We start from the raw sequence: 20,859 nt of genomic DNA on the forward strand, positions 1-20,859 counted from the left end.
GTCCATCACTTTCCCCCTCCTTAGTGAGTGTTCTGCTGCCCTCACAGCGCAGGTCGCGATGGGAAAATCAATCTTTGTTTCCTTGGTCACCTGCCTCCTCCGTTAGTGAATTTCGTGAAAGCAGAGCTGCCGCCAGCTCAGCTCCACGCTCGGTCCTTAGGGCCCAGTTTCGCGTCTAGCGCTTGAAAGGATGGAGTCTCCATACTATTTCGGGGGTGGGGCGTGTTCCACGGATCCACTACAGTCCACCCTCACGACTCGAGCCGGGAGCCCTCAACCCTGACTTCTTTCTTCCACGCGGCTGGGTGAACACTGCGCGGAGGACCAAAGCGGTCTGCGCAGGCGCGCCTCTGGCCCCGCCCACGTTGGCGTCATCACGGCCGTTACGGCGACCTGGCGTCTCGGCGGGCAATTTAAAACCAGCTCTGGCGACGCGGAGGACAAGATGAGACCTCCCTGCTCTGGTGAGGCTGTGTGGCCGGCAGGCGAGGCGGGAAGGGCGCGGTGCCAAGCGGTGCGCCGGGCTGTAGGGCCGGCGGGCGGGCCTGAGCGGGGAGTGCGGTTATTCTCGGCCTTGTCGTTGGTTTTGCTTTCCCGGGGCTGAGCCAGAGGCCGGCCGACTGTGGGAGAGGAGGGCCGGCGGGAGGTGGGCAGGCGGGCACGTCCGGCCAATCAGGACACGGCGTCAGCCCGGGCTGCTCTTCCGGCTGTGAGCGGGATACCAGACACCTTTTCCTCGGGCTCTTACACCTTGGGTGGTGTCTCTTCGCTAAAAATGAGGTTTTCCCGGAGTGCACGTTTGTTCAGGGCCATAGTAGTATGGAGGTTACCACTATATGGTTATTGGCGTGCATTTATTTTTACATCCTTTCAACAAGTACCCAGTGTTCCCATTGGGCCAGACCCTCTCTCAGATGTAGAGATCGATTACAATAAAGAACAAAATAGATAAGATCCCATCCTCTTAGAGCATGTGTTTTAGTTCGGAAGAGAGGAAACTAAATAGTTACAGATGAGGCTGAGTGCTCAGTTTGAGAAGAGCAGAGTCGAGAGAGGGACTCAGAGATCTTTAAGCAGATTCTGGGAAGCGAGTTCCAGGCAGAAGGAGCAAGCACACAGAAAAGAGTAAGCGAGAAAGCCTGACACGGGCACGGACCGGGACATTGTAACTGTGTAACATTGTAACGAGTGACGTCCGACCGGTAGGCAGGGGCTTTGTGGGTCTTGTGAGGAGGTTTGGAAATTGAGAGTTACTTTTTTTGGACGTGGTAAGTGAGTTACCTAAGTGGGTCAGGTGAAAGAGTCAATAATCACCTGGATAAGAGTTTAACACTGGGGGCAGTGGTACGGGCTGCTCAGGGAAGTAACCTATGGACTGAGAGGTAAATTTGGCCATCATTACTGTATAGCTCCCAGCTCGTTGGTGGCTCAGATGGTAAAGAATCTGTCTGCAATGTCGGAGACCCAGGTTCGATCCCTAGGTCAGGAAGATCCCCTGGAGAAAGGAATGGCTACCCACTCCAGTATTCTTGCCTGGAGAATCCCATGGACAAGAGGAGCCTGGCGGGCTGCAGTCGGTGAGGTCCCAAAGAGTCTAAGCTACAGGACTGAGCGACTAACACTTTCACTTTCATTGTGTAGCTGGCAAAACCATGGAAACAGGTGAGAAGACCAGGAACACCCTGTAGAGAAAACACTTGGGACCAATACTTAGAAGCTGGTTAGAAAAGGAAGAGCTGGAAAAACTCAGAAGAGTGGTGTTATAGAAGCCAAGAAGCCTCTGAAATCTCAGAGGCAGAGTGTTGTCAGCTCTTTCAGGTGCCGTTGACTCTCAGGCGGGATGAGGCCTGAAAAGTGACCATTGGGTTTGGCAACATGGAAGTTGTGGGTGATGATGATGAGACAGTTTTCATAAAGTGGTGGGCGTGGGAGCCACACCAGAGTGGTTGAAAAACGAGTAGGAGGTGAGGAAGTGGATATACAAAGTGTTTTTGAGCTCAGTACCCATCTGTTGAATGAATGGATGTATAATGTTAAAGGGGAGGAGAGAAATTTGAGGAAAGACAATTCTGAGAAATAAGGTGTGGCTCTAATTTCCATTTTGAGTTTCCTTCTTAGATTCCTCCTTTAGTGCTTTCTATAACTGTTTTTCTTCTGAGGTCCAACTTCCTTCCTTATATTGGTTGCAGTGCCCACATTCAAGTAGTCACAAGTCCTCTTGATTTAGCCTCTAAAAATGTCTATTGCGTCCTTCCTATTTTTACTTTCTTTTTCTTTTGTTTTGACCTCAGCTGAAGGTTCTGTTAATCATACTCTAGCTTGTGGGACACTATCAGGGAAAACTTATAAAGCTGTATTTATTTTTAATTCCCTTTTATCCCCAATCATCATTCCTTTCCTTCCTCTTACTTGGGCAGCCTTTTAAATTTATATATTTATTTCATTTTTGGCTGTGCTGGGTCTTTGTTGCTGCACAGGCTGTTTGCAGCGAGCAGGAGCTACTCTTTGCTGTGGCATGCAGGCTCCGTCGTTGTGGCCCCCGGGCCCTAGAGCGAGAGCTCAGGAGTGCGGCACCGGGGCTTCACTGCCACGCGGCGTTGGGATCCTCCCGCACCAGGGCTCGCGCCTTGCCCTACACCAGCGGGCGGCTTCTTTACCGCTGAGCCCCCGGGGAAGCCCACGGGCGGCCTTTCAGTGTTTGTCGTGTCACTAAGTGTGTTTTTACGAAACTAACATGTTCTTATCTAACACGTGTTATATTGTGGGTTTTTTTTTCACGTCACCAGTTCTGAACCAGCCGACGTATACATTCTTATTCTCATTTGGAGGATAAGGAAGCAAACCTTTAGAGCATTTACTTAAAATTTCTCCAGCTAGTAAGTGATGGAGCTGGAATTTGAAGCCAAGTCTTCTGATTCTTAAATCTGAAAACTGCCCCCTGGTTTCTTCACCTCTCCCCTCCAGTGAGCTTGTTTCTTGGTCTGCTCTCATCGGCCGTGGCCGTCCACTGTTGTTGTACCCTAGACCTTGTCCTTGTGAAGAGCTGTGCCGCTCTCATCTCAGTGCACCCTGCCTCTCAAACACTCCTGTCGTCCCAGCTTACTCCTTGTTCCCCAACTCCAACAGTCCTTTGACCCAGCACACCTGTGTTCTACTTTCCCCGTCTCTCACCTCTCTCATGCCTTTGTTCCCCTCCTACACAGCTTACATTCCGTGGTCAGTCAGTGTAATCACTTCCTTTCTTAACGCCCGTAACCCCTTACCCTCTTCTTGCCTCTTTACACTTGCTTATGACAAAATCACAACTCTGATTAATCCCTACTCTGCCCGAGCCCCCTCGCACCCTGTCATCTCAAGGGGACCCTGAAGATGTCCAGCAGTCATGCTGTACTCCCTGGTTCATGCAGTGTCCTTCTTCTAGACGACGATTTTCTCTGTGTTCCCTGGCACTCTGGGAAAGCTGCTCTTGTCAGTAACTTCTGGCTTGCTAAATCTAGTGGTCAGTTCTCCTCCCTCACTTAGTTTGACCTGCTAGGTGCACTGATGTAGTTGTTACTCCTTCCTCCCCTGAAATGTTTTCTTCACATGGCTTGTAGAACACCACCCTCTCCTTTGCTTGTTGTGCATTACCCATCTCTTCATGGATTCCTTGTGGTTTCCTTCTCTTTAAACTTTGAAGTATTCTAGGACTTAGCCTTTTTCTTTTTCTAACTGTCCTCATGTTTTTGGTCTTCTCATCCCCCACAGCTTTGAATATCCTCTGCTTACAACATCCACATATATATTAATATATCCAGCCCAAAACTTTTCCCTAAACTCTAGATTTAAATATCTGACTCTCTACCCAAGTTGAATGACTAGTAAGCCTCTGAAGCCCAGCAGGCACCAGACTGAGCCCCAGTCTTGCCTCCTTTCCCCAGATATGCTTCTTCTGTAGTCCTCCTCTCTCAGGCCCTGGTAACTCCATTCCATCAGTTATTTAGAGCAGTGTTGTCATTATCCTTCATTCATCTGTTTCCTTTCTTGCCCCATGTTTAATCCATCAGGAAATCACCTTGGCTGTACCTTGAGACTATATCTTGTTTGACCTCTGCCTATCACCTCCACGAGATTCCCTGGTGGCTCAGACGGTAAAGAATCTGCCTCAATGAAGAAGGCCTGAGTTCGATTCCTGGGTCCGGAAGATCCCCTGGAGAAGGAAATGGCAACTCATTCTGGTATTCTTACCTGGAAAATCCCATGGACGGAAGAGCCTGGCAGGCTACAGTCCATAGGGTTGCAAAGAGTTGGATACATTTGAGCAGCTACATTTTCTTTCTTTTTTTCTTTCTTGCTTTCTCTCTTTCTACCACCTCCACCATCCCCTCTCTGGTCTGAGCCACCAACATCTGTTGTCCTGGTGGTGGTGTTTAGTCGCTCAGTCGTGCCTGGCTCTTACAGCCCCATGGACTATAGCCCACCAGGCTCCTCTGTCCATGGGATTTCCCAGATAAGAATACTGGAGTGGCTTGCCCTTTCCTTCTCCAGGGGATCTTCCCGACCCAGGAATCAAACTCGTGTCTGCTGCGGAAGGCTTTCTTATCTCTCCTTGCTAGTCTTTGGAACTCTGCATTCAAATGGGTATATCTTTCCTTTTCTCCTTTGCTTTTCACTTCTCTTCTTTTCACAGCTATTTGTAAGGCCTCCTCAGACAGCCATTTTGCTTTTTTGCATTTCTTTTTCTTGGGGATGGTCTTGATCCCTGTCTCCTGTACGGTGTCACGAACCTCTGTCCATAGTTCTTCAGGCACTCTGTCTATCGGATCTAGTCCCTTAAATCTATTTCTCACTTCCACTGTATAATCATAAGGGATTTGATTTAGGTCATACCTGAATGGTGTAGTGGTTTTCCCCACTTTCTTCAATTTAAGTCTGAATTTGGCAACAAGGAGTTCATGATCTGAGCCACAGTCAGCTCCCAGTCTTGTTTTTGCTGACTGTATAGAGCTTCTCCATCTTTGGCTGCAAAGAATATAATCAATCAGATTTCGGTGTCGACCATCTGGTGATGTCCATGTGTAGAGTCTTCTCTTGTGTTGTTGGAAGAGGGTGTTTGCTATGACCAGTGTGTTCTCTTGGCAAAACTCTATTAGCCTTTGCCCTGCCTCATTCCGTACTCCAAGGCCAAATTTGCCTGTTACTCCAGGTGTTTCTTGAGTTCCTACTTTTGCATTCCAGTCCCCTATAATGAAAAGGACATCTTTTTTGGGTGTCAGTTCTAAAAGGTCTTGTAGGTCTTCATAGAACCGTTGAATTTCAGCTTCTTCAGCATTACTGGTTGGGGCATAGACTTGGATTACCGTGATATGGAATGGTTTGCCTTGGAAATGAACAGAGATCATTCTGTCATTTTTGAGATTGCATCCAAGTACTGCATTTTGGACTCTATTGTTGACTATGATGGCTACTCCATTTCTTCTAAGGGATTCCTGCCCGCAGTAGTAGATATAATGGTCTTCTGAGTTAAATTCACCCATTCCAGTCCATCTGAGTTCTCTGATTCCTAGAATGTTGATGTTCACTCTTGCCATCTCCTGTTTGACCACTTCCAATTTGCCTTGATTCATGGACCTAACATTCCAGGTCCCTATGCAATATTGCTCTTTACAGCATTGGACCTTGCTTCTATCACCAGTCACATCTACAACTGGGTGCTGTTTTTGCTTTGGTTCCATCCCTTCATTCTTTCTGGAGTTAGTTCTCCACTGATCTCCAGTAGCATATTGAGCACCTACCGACCTGGGGAGTTCCTCTTTCAGTATCCTATCATTTTGCCTTTTCATACTGTTCATGGGGTTCTCAAGGCAAGAATACTGAAGTGGTTTGCCATTCCCTTCTCCAGTGGGCCACATTCTGTCAGACCTCTCCACTATGACCCGTCCGTCTTGGGTGGCCCCACACGGCATGGCTTAGTTTCATTGAGTTAGACAAGGCTGTGGTCCGTGTGATCAGATTGGCTAGTTGTCTGTGATTGTGGTTTCCATCTGTCTGCCCTCTGACGCCCTCTCTCAGTGCCTACCGTCTTGCTTGGGTTTCTCTTACCTTGGACGTGGGGTAGCTCCTCTCGGCCACTGCGCCTGACCTTGGACGTGGGGTATCTGCTCTCGGCCGCCGGCCCTGACCTCGGATGTGGGGTAGCTCCTCTCAGCCTCTTCTGCGCCACGCAGCACTCGTGTCTGCAGGCGGGTCCTTTACCACTAAGCCAGCAGGGACGCCCCCTGGTTGTTGGTGGTTGCCTACTAATTGGTCTTCCTGCTCATCCTTTCAGTCTGTTTTCAACAGAACAGCCATAGGGATCTTCATGAAGCATAAGTTAGATCACTTTATGCCTTTTCTCACCATGTTCACTCACTTCCCTTCTCATGAAGGCCCAGGTCTTTACAGTGGCCCATAAGTAAGGCTCATACTCCCCTACCCGTTGCCCCAGCCTTATTCTGTTGGGTGCTCCTGAGCTACCAGCCCTCACAAATATGACACCCCGTGACCTATCTTCCCCACATTCCTCTTGCACCACACTGGCCCCCAGGTGTGCCAGGCATGTTCCTGCCTCTGCTTGCTGTTCCCCCTGCTTCCACGTGACCTCCCACAGACATCTACATGGTCTTGATTCTGTTGTTATGTTCTCACTGAAAAGTTTCCTTGACCACTATATTAAAAATGACCTCCCACCTCCATTCCCCCGTCCTATTCCCGTTCCATGCTTTACTTTTCTCACTTTTTCACTATAGAGGTTCTGTGTGTGTGTGTGTTCAGTCGTGTCTGACTCTTTGTGACTCCATGGACTGTAGCCTTCCAGACTCCTCTGTCCATGGGATTTCCCAACAAGAAGACTGGAGTGGGTTACCATTTCCTTCTCCAGGGTTCTTCCCAGCTTGGGGATTGAACCCATGTCCCCTACACTGGCAGGCAGATTCTTTACCACTGAACCACCTGGGAAGCCCATAGAGGTTTTAGCCATAGAATATTAGAAATGGGAAAGATCTTGGTCGGAAATGCTCAGTGAACGTCCACCCTGGGACAGGCTGCGGCCCCCCTTTAGACATGGGGAGTGTCCTGCTGAAGGTTTCCTGAGCCGGTGTTTCGTCCCTCACCCTCAGCCACCATGAAGAACTCTCCTTCAGGGCCCCGTGGACGCCACCACAGCACCGCCTCACCTGCAGAGCGGGCGTTCCCCACGGCCCTGCCCCGGAAGGCCCCTCTCAACACTCCTGGCACCCCAGTCCTGGAAGACTTCCCTCAGAATGACGATGAGAAGGAGAAGCTGCAGCGGCGGCGCTCCAGGGTCTTTGACCTGCAGTTCAGCACAGACTCCCCACGCTTGCTGGCCTCCCCGCATTTGCTGGCCTCCCCCTCCGGCAGGTGAGTGGGCACTGGGCTGCCTCGTTGTGGCAGCCACCGCATCGCGGGCTGTGCGGGTTTGCATCACCACAGCACCTCCTGGTTTCTATGTCTGGATGCTCAACAGCTCCCGTTTCGCTTGTTTTTCCTTTAGGAATGTTGATGTTTCAGCTACAATGCCCAAGTTTACAAATACACAGATTACTGAACATTACTCCACCTGTATCAAACTTTCTACTGAAAATGTGAGTATCTGCTGGTTTAATCAGTGAAGGTTTTGCAGCCTGGTCAGAGAGGAGATCTGGCCTTCTTGGTTCTGTAGAGACTGCATGGTCGGTGATGGTGCCCTTACATTTCCATGACTCTTTAATGCTGGTGTTTTCAGTGTGGTTTTACTGTTTCTTATAGACCATTGCCACCCCTGTGACAAGCTGCCTGACCCCTCTAGTGTGACTAGAGAGGCAGCATACTAGAGTTAGTAGTGTAGTTCTGGAGCTAAACAGTAGATAGAGCCTAGGCTTGTGGGCTCGTTGTGAGTCCTAGAATTAGCCTGAGTTGAAATTCTGTCTTGGCCACTTACACACTGTGCGGCCTTGGCAAGTCACCCAGCCGTTGTGCCACAGGCCCTGCTCTGTAAGATGAGGGTGAGAATGTCCCTGCCTCAGAGATGCTCTGAGGGCACTGAGCCCCTCTGTGTCGACACTTAGGCCAGGGCTTGCACACAGGCGCACTCAGGAGCTGGGTGCTGTCACTGCAGACCTTGAGGATGAAGAAACACACACAGGGCTTTCACTCTCTCACCAGGCGTTGGTGGGATTTGATGTCTGTTGAGATGTGGGCTATTCCTGTTACGAACTTGGCTTCCCCTTGTCAGGGTATTGTTGTTTACATGAGCCTAGGCTCTAAATGACAAGCCTTTCTGCAATTTTCTGTTTTCAGAAAATCACCACCAAGAATGCTTTCGGCTTGCACTTGATTGATTTTATGTCAGAGATTCTTAAACAGAAAGATGCCGAACCGACCAACTTTAAAGTAAGAAGGATGTCCACCTGCTCTTGCATCTGAGTGAATGCGGATGATGACTAATATTTAACACAGCACAATAATTGGATTCTACAAACACACGCGAGGCTTCCTTGCTTGGGACACTTTATTACCTACTTTACTTTCTTTCCTAAACTGATGAAGAGCTGATATCTTTCCATTATGTTCTACTTATTCCCTATCAGTTTTAGGGGGATCTTTGTCATTTTTTTCTTAAGGGCAAGTTAATCTTTGATGCAGATTGCTGTGTTTTGCCTGTTTAGCTGCTCCTTTCTCTGATCCCCATGCATACACCTCTGCTTGCTTGACTAGGTAGCTGCTGGCACTTTGGATGCCAGCACCAAGATCTATGCTGTGCGTGTAGATGCCGTCCATGCGGATGTATACAAAGTCCTAGGGGGGCTGGGCAAGGATGCGCCATCTCCGGAAGAAGCAGAGGACCATGGTACAGGTACACGGGCTAGGATCTGAATATACGGGACTTTTTAAAGGATGTAGCAAGTAGTTATTCGAGTAACATACTGGAATGAAGTCACAGGAAATCAGTTCCCATTCTATCGAAGACATGGACATTTTTCAGAATTATATTTCAGAAGATACTCAAACACTAGATTTGCTTGTTTGTTTTGGAAAAGAGAAGGGCCTTATAAAAGCTTTTCAATTTTATTTAGACAAGATTGAGTAAACATCACCGACTAGGGAGCTTCTGATTTGGGGTGGTGTGTCTTTGGAAGTTGACTTGTATCAGAAGCCAGATACTTAATCTAGTAGCTTGGTTTCTCCCTCCCCTGAGGATTAGATGTGCCTGCTGCTTTGAGGGGATGGCGTGTGTTGCAATGATGATCACCCTTTAGAGTTTGAAGAGCTTGTATTGATAGATTCAGTCACATGCTCCAAAGCAGCCCCTACAGTGCACAGTCTTACTCCTTCTCACAGATGGAAGTGCAACTGAAACAGGAACAGCCAAGAAGGCCCCAAAGCCAAGGAAGAAGCACTCATGCAAAACCATCGAGCAGAATGTAAACAACCTCAATGTCTCCAACGCTGATCGGAAGTACGAGGTGAGGAACTGTGCCCAGTGTGGTCTCTGACTAATTCAAGACCTCCGAGGTGCAAGTGTGCTGGTGTGTGCTGGTTCGGTCCTCAGGGCAGTAAAGCATTCAGCTGGTCTCTCTGCATTGTCATCCTTCAGCTTTTCATCCTTCAGCTGAAGAGGGCAGGTCCCTGTCTTCCCCCGTTTTCAGGATGATTGAGTACAAGGAGATGGCAAGTTACTGAGAAAACCAATTGATTCAAACGTGTATTTTCTTCTGTAGTGCATGCAGCAATGGTGATGACAGCTAACATTTATTGTGTGTCTACTGGGCACATCTTGCTGCCTAGGCCTGTGACAGCCCATTCAGTCCTTACAACACCCTTGCTCCATTTTATGAAGAGGTAATTGAGGTGCATGAAACTAAGCGGTCTGCCTCCAGAATCCTTGCTGTAAACAACTTTACACGATTTAGCAAATCCAAGGAATCTGCTTAAAGGAATGATTCCAGAGGCCTCTTTATAAATTAGCAGTTAATTTAAAGCAAACAGATGTTGCTACAAGTTTTTTAAAAATTTTGTTATTAAAAACAATTTCAGTGAACATTCTTGTACATATTTGCATTCTTCTGGGAGTATATTTGTAAAAAAAATTCTGAGACATGGAATTTCTATTGCCTTCAGAAATGGTTTTATCAATTTACTCTCCCACCAACAATGGGCTCATTTGTTTCTCTTACCTGCACAACATTAGTGATTAATGTCACGAGGGTGGAATTGATCATCAAGGGAACAAGTGTACATGGAAAAAGGACTGGGGCCCTGGGGTACCCCTATCTTAAGAATTCAGAAAGCTGACTAAGAAACGTCCAGTGGCTGGGGGAAAACTAGGAGAGTGTGGTATTGAAATGAGAGTTTCAGGGAGGAGGACATAGTCACCTGTGTCAAATATGGCAGCCTTAGGCCTTGGTGAGCTTGGAGAAGGGGCCCTGGGGAAGGGCTGCTCCTTGGCTAAGTTTGAAGGAGCGGCCTGGGGCTCAGGACCCAGACCTCTGAGGAGGGTGTCCCTGCTGGTGCTGGTGTCTCCACTGGCCCTGGATAAGGTTGGTTCTGTGTCAGTAGAAAGTACAGGTGAAGTTCGGCTGCTGCCACCGGTGGGCCTGCTGCTGCTGGGGCAGGGCATCACTGCTGGCTGACACTCCCAGGAACAGGGGTCCTGCTTCGGGGGTCCTGCAGAGAGAAGCTGGTCCCTTCTCCTCCTTCCAGCCCTACCATCTCCCTCTAGTGCCTCCTTTTGGTGAAGCCCAGTAGGGAGCTGCTGACACAACTGAAATGTGGCCTCTGACCCAGCATCACAGGGCAGAGCATAGAAGGTGGGTTTGGAGTTGAGTGGCAATAGCTTAATAACTGGCAGAGAGCCAGAGTCTTATAATACCCACTTTCAAGAAGATTCTGTCGGCCGGGGGACAGGGAGAAAGCAAACATGAAAAATGTCTCCTGTTGGGGAATTTAGGTGAAAGTTAAACAGAGATTCTTAAGACTACTTCAACATCCCTGTAGGTTTGAAATTTTTTTGGTAAAAATTGGGCAGAGGAAAACAAGTGGGGAGAGAGGCAGTTTTTTGGAAGAGTTTTGCTATAAATTGGGGCAGAGTAATAGAGTGGCAAATGCAGGGAAAGTAAGGTCCAGAGTTGTCGTGGGGTTTTTTTGTTTTCTTTCCTAAACAGTGATGTAGTATTTATTGACATGGGAATATTTGCAGAATATGTTCTTTTTTTTAATTTTTAAAAACTATCTTTCAGGTATAATTTATTTACAATGTTATATTAGTTTTGAGTGTACAACATAGTGATTCAAAATTTTTATAGATTATACTTCATTTAAGGTTATTGTAAAATATTGACTATATTCCTTGTGCTGTGCATTATGTTCTTAGAGCTTGTTTATTTTATACACAGCAGTTTGTACCTCTTCGTCCTCTACCTCTCATGTCCCTTCCTTCTCCCCACTGGTAAACATTAGTTTGCTCACTGTATCTTTGAGTCTGTTTCTATTTTGTTATAAACATGCTTTGTTTTTTTTTTAGATTTCATATATATACATTGTAACATATAGTATTTGTCTTTCTCTGGCTTATTTCACTAAGCATAATAACCTCCAGGTCCAGCCATGTTTTTGCAAATGGCAAAACACCATTTTTTTTTTAATGGCTGAGTAGTATTCCATTGTGTGTGTGTGTGTGTGTGTGTGTGTAAATGTGTATGTACACTCATGCGTGTATACACACACACATACACAGCCTTTTTATCCATTCATCTGTTGATGGGTACTTAAGTTGCTTCCATATCATAACTATTGTAAATAATGCCACTATGAACATTGAGATGCATGTACTGTGTATCTTTTCAAGTCAATGTTTTCATTTTCTTCAGATGTATACCCAGGAGTGGAATTATTGGATTATATGGTAGTTCTGTTTTTAGTTTTTTCAGGAACCTCTATACTGTTCTCCATAGAGGCTGCTAATTTCCCTATATTCTCACCAACCATATACAAGGGTTTCCTTTTCTCCACAAAGTATTAATCTGTGGTCTTTTTAATTGTAGCGATTCTGACAGGTATGAGGTGATACTTCATTTTTTTGGTTTGCATTTCTCTGATAATTGGCAGTGTTGCATATCTTTTCATGTATCTGTCTGGCATCTGTGTGTCTTTGTTGGGAAAATGTCTGTTTACATCTGCACAGTTTTTGATTAAGTTTTGTTTGTTTGATTATTGAATTGTATGAGCTGTTTATATATTTTGGATTTTAACAACCCTTATCAGTCATATCATTTGCAATTATTTCCTCCCATTCAGTAGATTGTCTCTTCATTTTGTCAGTGGTTTCCTTTGCTGTGCAAAGCTTTTAAGTTTAACTGGGTCTCATTTGTTTATTTTTGCTTGTGCTTCCTTTGTCTTAGGAGACAGATCCAAAAAATAATGTTATGATTTATATGAAATCTGCCTATGTTTTCTTCTAGGAGTTTCATGGTTTCCAGTCTTACGTTTAGGTCTTCAGTCCATTTTGTTTATCTTTGTGTGTGGTGTTAGTGTTCTGACTTCATTCTTTTGTATGTAGCTGTCCAGTTTTCCCAGCACCATTTATCAAAGAGACTGTCTTCTCCTCATTGTTTATTCTTGCTCCCTTTGTCATAGATTAATTGACCATAAGTGCATGCCTTCATTTCTGGGCTTTTTATCCTGTTCCATTGATCTCTGTGTCTTGTCTTTTTCTTTTTTAATTTTACTTATTTTAGTTTTGGCTGCAGTGGGTCAGAAACCTGAGCGTGGGCTTTCTCTAGTAGTGGCGAGACACAGCCACTCCGGTTGCAGTGTGTGGGCTTTTCTTTGCAGTGGCTTCTCTGCTGTTGTACGTGGGCTCTGGGGCCCATCAGCTTCAGTAGTTGGGGTTTGCAGGCTCAGCAGCACCATGGCATGTGGAATCTTCCCAGACCAGGGGCTGAACCCATGTCCCCTGCGTTGGCAGGCAGATTGTTGACCTCTGGCCTGCACGGGAACTCCCCGTGGGTCTGTTTTTGTGCCGGCGCCTGAGTGTTTTGATCGTTGTAGTTGTGTGGTGTAATCTGGGAGCTTGAATCCGCTGCCTCTGCCTCTTTCTCAGGGTTGTTTTGGCTACTCAGGGTCTTTTGTGTTTCCATACAAATTTTAAAATTATGTGTTCTAATTCCGTGGAAAATACCCTTTTTTTAAAAAATGAGAGAATTAGCAGCGTGTTTACTTGTTCATGGCACCCATCTAGTGGAGAAGGAATTATTGATGATGCAGAAAAGGGAGGATAAATGCTAGGGTGGTGTTTGAGTGGGTGAGGAGGTCAAGGAGTAGACAGCTTGGATGGGCCTTGGCGGAGGAGCACAGTGGCTGATGAGAGGCGGGGCTTGAGTGTGTGCACGTGGGCACATTCTGGATATCTCTTCTGGTTGTATCTCCCCTTCTACCCACTCCTGCCCCCATCAGTGAAATAAGCCAGATCTTCGACTGACAGCGAGTGTGGAGGAGGAAGGTGTTGGAGATTTGAGGAGAGAATTAGGTAGGAGAGACTCGTCCAGGAGGGTGTTGAGTGGAGGGACTAGGGAAACATAGTCTGATGGCCAGTCAACACTCTGGGTCTCCTTGAGATCTTCCTGGACCAGGGGTGGAACTGGTGTCCCCAATATTGGCAGTGGATTTTTACCCACTGACCAGCAGGGACGTCCCTCAGCATCATTCTTGCTTGTGCTTTTGGTTCTACACCGAAATGTTCGACAGCATTGTTGGAAATTCTCTTTCCCAGCCGTCTTCTTTCTTCCCAGTAAACCCAGTTCTGGGGAGCCTGAGGACGCTTACACTGGCCTCTCCGTTGTCCTAGAGAGAGAGCACGAGAGCGAGCCGTGCCAGCCCCTGCAAGCCTGCGGCTGTCGGGCTGTGGTCTGTTTATGCAAGTGAATCAACAGGGTGTTGAAGAAACACCAAGAACCCCAACACTGGAAAGCCTTTTTCACTCTGTAACCTCCAGTAAACTTGTACTAACAGAAAGAATGGAAGATAAAAAAGGAGGAGGGGAGGCACACAAACCTAAAATTTGAAGTTTCAGTGGAACTTCCAGTTTGTTGAACCCACATTCTCTGGATGATGGCAGAAGATGGGGAAGCAGATGTTCTGTGGGTGGGTCTGGACCAGCTGAGAACCCCTTTTTGCGTGTGAGCTCATCTGGTTTGGACAGATCTCTTTACTGTGCGTAGAATTCTTGCTGCCACGGGGGGTCCAGCCTGCTTATGTTCCAGTTCTTCAGGCCAGGAGAGCACAGACAGACAGTGTGAGGAAGGTCCAGGCTCCTATCAGGAGACCAGAGTGGGTGGAGGTCAGAGTTTACGGAAGAGGCAAGATTTGACTTGGGCCGTGAAGGGTGGGTAAGTGTTTGCCAGGTGGTGACAGGAAGGGGACTCTGGGCAGAAGCACAAGCTGAGGTCACGAAGCAGAGAAAGTTCTGGTTCCTTCAGCAGATGGACAGTGTCCAAGTTGGACTGGAGGGGAGGATTTACTCCTGAAATGACTCGACTTCATCCTGCCGTCTGCTGTCTACCGAGGCCTGCTTTTACGGCTTCTCTCCCTTGCTGGGACCCTTATTTCAAAGAGTTCATTTTTCTAGACTGCACAGCCAGCAGTGATTCATTTTCCCATTCAGTCACTCAGAGATGTAAGTCAAATCTAATTCACATGAAAGAACCATTTTTCTCACACTGATGTGATCTAATTCTAGGCAAAAGTGAGGAAAGTTATCTTAGTGTTTTCAGCTGTGAATGTAGGTCGGTGTGCAGATTTCATGTTGACTCTTTGAAATGCTGAGTTTCAGTAACTACCTGCATAAGACCTTGGTGTGGGATCCAGGAGGAAAACCATTGCTGTGGTGAGCCTTTGAGGAAAGGCATGGGAGTAGCACCTCTGGTATTTTTAGGATAAGAAGCAGGAGAGAGCAGAGACAAGGGTTAACTCAGGCAGTGGTTATACTGATGGCAGTGAGGGCGGGAAGGAAGAGGCAGGTGGTAGAGACAGGCCCACCAGGGAAGCCCACCAAGCCTTGTACTGGCTGGGTGAGGGGAGAGCAGGCGGAACGCGGAGGTGCCACGTGTGCTGTTCTGGGACTCGCGTATCAGGAAATGAGAGGAGAATCTCGGTTCTGGTGAGGCTGGGCTCAGGGCTGAGGGGGCCAGTAAAGAGCCGGAGAGCCACGTCTGTCCTCATAATTAGGGGCCCCTGTCTGCAGAGTAGCCTTGTCCTAAGCCATAAGGAAGACCTGTGAACACAATGCCCAACCTCTTCCCTGTCACTGGCCTCCTGGAGAGTCCCAGGCGGCTCCTGCCCTCTGGCCACACAGGCCTGTGTGCCTGTGCCTGGCCCTGTCCCCTGTGTCCCATTCTGCTTTGGGGCTTGATGACACGTGGTTATGCCCCTCCTGCACCCTGACCCCCAGCCTTGGGGGTCTTCTGACCACCTCCCCCTGTGTAACCCAGCCATCTAGCCCTGATGACTCTGCCTGTCCTTTGCCTGGATGTCTTACTTGGGTTCTTTCTTCCACATCTTTGAAAATATTGTTGTTCAGAGGATTGACGAATTCTGTGAATCCCTCACACAAACTTTTTATAAGTCAGTGGAATTTGTTGTGGTAGCATTCTACTAGAGATAGATGTTCAAAAAGTGATGGTGGAGAGGTGTCCCTTGTGATCCAGGGGTTGAGAGTCTACCTGTCAATGCAGGGGATGTGAGTTCAATCCCTAGTCCAGGAAGATTCCATATGCTGCGGAGCAGCTAAGCCTATGCCCCACTACTACTGAGCCAGTGCTCTAGAGCTCTTGAGTCACCACTGAAACCTGCTCACCTAGAGCCCATGCTCCAGAACGAGAGAAACCGCTGCAGTGAGAAGCCCGTGCACTACAACTAGAGTGGCCCCTGCTCGCCACAACTTAGAGAAAGCCCACACGCAGCAATGAAGACCCAGCACAGCCAAATAAATAAAATCTTAACAGAGCCCACACCTGACTGGAGAGAGACCAGCAGAAGGACACCGCCCGGGAACATTGTAGCAAACACGCTGACGTGGTACCAGCTTGTCACCATCTGCTGTGCGCCTTTCTCCATCTGAGTGTGCACAGCCCTCCTTTTGAAGCAGGTGGGGTTTTACCTGTCAGTTGATCATGTGCAGAGACATTTTGATCCCGTAGATGCAGCTGCGAACGAGCAAGGCCCAGTGAGCGGGGTTTCCTGTTTCCTTTGGCTGCGTCCCTTAACCCTGGGGTCCCCTCTGCTTCTCTGCACTCAGGTCGACCCCATGTTCCAGAAGACAGCAGCCTCGTTTGACGAGTGCAGCACTGCAGGCGTGTTCCTCTCCACCCTCCACTGCCCAGACTACAGGAGCGAGCTGCTGTTCCCCGCCGACATCCAGACCCTCTCCAGCGGGGAGCCTCCTGAGCTGCCGGATTTGGGCTGGGTGGAAATGACCGACTTAAAAGGTGAGTCCGGTGCCGCCTCTTACCAGAGCAGTTCAGTCATCAGAGAGGTTTCTGTATATAACCATGGCTAGCAAGCCCACTGTGCCTCTTGTGTTGCTTATTTACCCAGAAGATTCCTCTGGAAAGACAAAGTGGGCTTTTTTTTTTTTGAGGAGAAACTCACTTTTGGCCTCTCTGCAGCACGGAGTCTTGACCAGCAGTAGCCAGTGCTTGTGCTTTATGTGTGCTAAGGCCTTCTGGTGCCCTGTGGGCAGCTGGTTCTCTGGAGGGTGAGAGTTTGGACTTGGGAAAGGGGCTGTAAGAGACTTGTTGTGCCAGAGGCCTTGTGTTCACTTGTTATTAACCCAGGGGATCCTGAGGAGAAAAGGGCTGTATGAACTGTCTTCAGAATCCTCCACGGTGGTCTGAGAACAGATCTGTCCTGTTGTCAGTCCCTTATACTGGCTTAGCAGTGATTTCCGCTACCCGCTGCCACCCATCCAACCTGTCCCCTCCCACTGCTGGGGGAGCCTCTGAGGATGTGGTAGGCGGTGTGAAGGCCAGGCACTAGCATGGGACGATTCTGTGGTACATGGAATTATCCTCCCCTCTGCAGGGCCACACCGATATTATGATGCCCATCCGCCTGTCCTTGTTAGAATTTGCTAAGAATGACTGTTTAGTACTAACAGTTGTCCAGGTGTTTGTACTCAGTGAGGCTCTTGTCCTGTGAGGGGGGTAATCTGGACCTAGTTTGGTTGCTGTTTAGTTGCTCAGTCACATTCAACTCCTTTGGGACCCCACGGACCGCAGCCTGTCAGGTTCCCCTGTTCATGGGATTCTCCAGGCAAGAATACTGGAATGGGTAGCCATTCCCTTCTCCAGGGGATCTTCCCGACCCAGGGATCAAACCCACGTCTCCTGCACTGCAGGCAGATTCCTTACCACTGAGCCATCAGGGAAGCCCGTCCCTAGTTTATTTTGGGGCTAAAATAAGTGACATTCACAATTGTCTGTGCCGTTAGTACACTTTCAGGATGGGTTTTTGATTTCCCAGCTCCATCATGGGACACAGAGTCCATTTCAGAGTTAAAAAGTCTGTGCTTCAGGCTTCTGCTCTGGTGTTTTCCCGATTCCTGGAACACCAGTGTGGAGCCTACCTCTGGCACGGGTGTGTGCCTGAGCACACGTCCTCTCCTGGGAGAGTAGTCGGCACACAGGTGGGCGGCCGGCCAGCCTCTGTCCGAGGGCAGGAGGTGGCCGCGCCTCCCCCTCCACGGGGCTGCTCCGTCATCTCCAGGGGCTGAGGCATGTCTCCAGCCTGCTCTGATCCTTCTTTGTGATCTTCCTGTCCTCCCAGCGGCCCTGCAGCAGTGCGCGGAAGATCGCCAAATCTGCCCTTCCCTGGCCGGCTTCCAGTTCACTAAATGGGACAGTGAAGCACATAATGAGGTGTGGTCAATTTCTGGACTTCTAAGGACCCTGGGCACTTCTCCAGCAGCTCGTGGTTTCAGTGAGATGGCCTGAGATGAGTTCTGCCCAGTGGGAACCAAAACTGTGGCATCATTTTTATTTAGCCGGCAGTACAGAAAGTATTTGCTTTGGCTCCTCCATAGGGACTAAACACTGGGGCAGGCTGGGAGTGGGGCTGTGCGCTGCCCTCCGCAGGCCCATTAAGCAGCTGGGAGTAGCGTGTGGGGATCAGCTTCGTGTTTCTTCTTGTCTGCCCCCCAGGGTAAGGCAGTCCTTCCATTCCTGGGTGCACAGTCTCATCAGATTTACTCTCAAACATGGCTGTCCCAGTGGCCTCTGGTCTCTTAGGTTGCTGTCAAGCTCAAGGAATTTCCTGCTCTTCAGACTTGAGTCCCTTGGCACAGAGTTTCCTGAGAAATTGTCATGTGTGAAGTTTTCCTCTATTTTTAGCCTGGCCCCCTTTAGTCTACTTACTACAACCTCCAAAATAAATGGTCTCCATGGAAAACTGTTTAAACATGGGGTTAAAGGATGCAGGTTCCGGTTTCATGTTTTACAAAATGTGCCTGACGACAATCCAGCTCCATCCTGTGCCGCACAATGTAAACTTCCTCAGCGCTCTGCGGTTGAGAGAACTCCGGCTCCAGGGAGGCGGGCCTGGGGGGAGGCCCCTCCAGTGGGGCGGGTCTCCCCGCAGAGGCGGGCTGGCGGTGGGAATGGGGGTGGTGGGGGTGTGGGGGACTGGGGAGCTCTCCGTCTCTTCCAGTCAGTGTCAGCCCTGGTGGACAAGTTTAAGAAGAACGACCAGGTGTTTGACCTCAATGCCGAGGTGGAGGACAGTGACTGCGAGGACTTCCCCAACGGGCCCCTGGAGGATGACTTCGATGCCAATGATGAAGCAGAGCAGACCGCAGCGGGGGACCGCACCGAGCTCGGGAGCTGGAAGGAGCCCTGCCAGGTTCAAAGCTGCCAGTAAGGCGCCCAGGGCCATGGGAAGTGTCCCCGTAGCCGTCCTCCCAGAGGTCCTGCTGGGACAGTCCGGTTTTGTCCTTGTGGTCGGCTGGGCTTGTGTGTCTTGTTACACAGGCTGAGCCATTCTGACTCACGATGGAATCAATCTGCCTCTGAATATCGGCTCAGCCACTTACTGGTCATAGGGCTGACGTTGCAGGAGCTGATAAGCATGAGACTATGACATAAAAAGCTGGGCTTAGTAGCTCCTTCAGCGGCGGCTGGTCATCACCACTTCCATTTTGGTAGCACGGACTGTGCTCCCTTTCAAGACCCTGGACATGGTCTGGCTTTTGACTGAATCACTGCATCTCAGTTACAGGCAGAAAACAGGCTTACGTATTGATTACTGAGAAAAAGGGGGCCCCACGTAAAGGGCAGAGGGGTCTGAGCAGAGTTGATTATCAGATTGGTAGACAGGGGATGAGCAAAGCAAGGAAAACTAAGGCAGCAGGTAAAATTGAGCATATGAGATTGGGGAGATGGTAGAATTGGTCTCCAGTAATTTAGATTTTTGATTACTCTAGTAAGCATCACTGGAAAATCTGAACTTGGTTGATCTTTATTATATGTACTTACTAGGTTATTTTACGTTAATTTTGAATATGATCTGGAAGCGGGATCCCACAGTCCTACTGTGTGAGGGCTGCTAAAAGTCTTGAACGGGCGTGGGTATACCAGATCCCACGAGACTAGAACAGGCAGACCCTCGGATGACCCTGTGCCCACAGCAGCGGCTTGGCAAGTCTGGGGTCAGGGACAGCCCAGCTGGGTCACTGTGGGTGAAACTGTACAAGTTGTCCAGCGTGATTTCCCACCAAGGCAAAAATTCCTTCAAGAGCCTTGCTGAGTGTGTCCAGGCTGAGAGTGCTTTCTTGACTCACTTTGTTTGCCCATGTGGGGAATGATGTGATCGACAGTGCCCCTTCAAATCTGACTAGAAGTCAGGGGGCTGTGAGGACCTCAAGGAAAAATTACCCCTACCCCCCAGACCCTTTAGAAACCACCTCTCCTGGTGTGTGCTATTACCACCCTGTGGTTTTGTCCCTGTTCCCATCCTGTCTTCCAAGAAGTGAGAAATGATGGGCAGATTGGTGGAATGAGCTCTTTTAATGTCATTTTCGAAGTCAGAGAAGAGCATCACTTTGTGTAAACAGTGAGGCGGTGTCTGAGGAACTGATGGAGCAGGAGGGTTTTAGTGGCTTCCGTTCTGTTATTTTGTTATAACTATATAACCCATAGATGGTTATTTTAAACACATTTTGAACAAATGTCTCCATTTCTCGCCCCAGTTGGACAGAATAGAATCTTAGCCTGGATCCTGCTGAGTGAGTGCACTGCCGGTATAGGGCTTAGGTTCTAGTGCAGGGTTTTGTCTGCCTTGAAATCCCTGCCGCTGGCTGGGTGCGGGCCTTTCCTGGGAGCTCAGCGAGTGTGTGAACTGAGCTAGGCCTGACCCTGCCGTGGGTGGCTGGGAGGTGTGGAGCAAGTGGTCCGTCTGTGGGGCTTTGCTTTCTCACCTGGAAAGGGAGTGACTGGGGCTTGATGATAATAGTATCATAGTATCTGATGTTTCCTGAGCGCCCGATTATTCTGATTGTGCCACATACTCTGCCAGGTTCCTTACCTGCATATTTCACATAATTTATATAATATATAAAAATAATCTCTTCATCCTTACAACAACCCTGTAGGTCCTGTTACCCCATTTTACAGGTGAAGAAACAGGCTCAGAGAAGGTAAGTAAGGGTGGAGCTGGGGAGTTACCCAGCACCCTCGACCAGTCTGGCCGTGTGTGATGAGCTATGGGTGGCAGGCTCCACCCCAGGGCACTAACTCAGGAGTGTCTAAGGCCAGGAATGCCTCATGACTTCCCCAGAGCTGCTGGGGCTTGTGC

At 48.7% G+C, this 20,859-nt stretch overlaps 1 protein-coding gene across 2 annotated transcripts in view; it reads left to right on the plus strand.

Annotated features, from left to right (window-relative positions):
* Positions 1 to 349: 349 nt before the first annotated feature.
* NCAPH (non-SMC condensin I complex subunit H) overlaps positions 350 to 20,859 on the plus strand; it is a 31,461-nt gene continuing 10,951 nt past the window's right edge. Inside the window, exons 1-9 of one of the 2 annotated variants that reach the window (XM_043467794.1) lie at positions 350 to 464; positions 7,137 to 7,398; positions 7,532 to 7,622; positions 8,317 to 8,409; positions 8,734 to 8,872; positions 9,358 to 9,482; positions 16,310 to 16,499; positions 17,839 to 17,930; positions 18,718 to 18,923. In XM_043467794.1, the coding sequence (XP_043323729.1) occupies positions 446 to 464; positions 7,137 to 7,398; positions 7,532 to 7,622; positions 8,317 to 8,409; positions 8,734 to 8,872; positions 9,358 to 9,482; positions 16,310 to 16,499; positions 17,839 to 17,930; positions 18,718 to 18,923 (1,217 nt within the window). In that variant the 5' untranslated portion in view covers positions 350 to 445. Of the gene's footprint in view, positions 465 to 4,060; positions 4,131 to 7,136; positions 7,399 to 7,531; positions 7,623 to 8,316; positions 8,410 to 8,733; positions 8,873 to 9,357; positions 9,483 to 16,309; positions 16,500 to 17,838; positions 17,931 to 18,717; positions 18,924 to 20,859 lie in introns of those variants that run through there. The other variant, XM_043467796.1, reaches the window with a different exon arrangement.

Source organism: Cervus canadensis, chromosome 5 (assembly GCF_019320065.1).
Source record: "Cervus canadensis isolate Bull #8, Minnesota chromosome 5, ASM1932006v1, whole genome shotgun sequence".
In the NCBI taxonomy this organism is placed as follows: domain Eukaryota; kingdom Metazoa; phylum Chordata; class Mammalia; order Artiodactyla; family Cervidae; genus Cervus; species Cervus canadensis.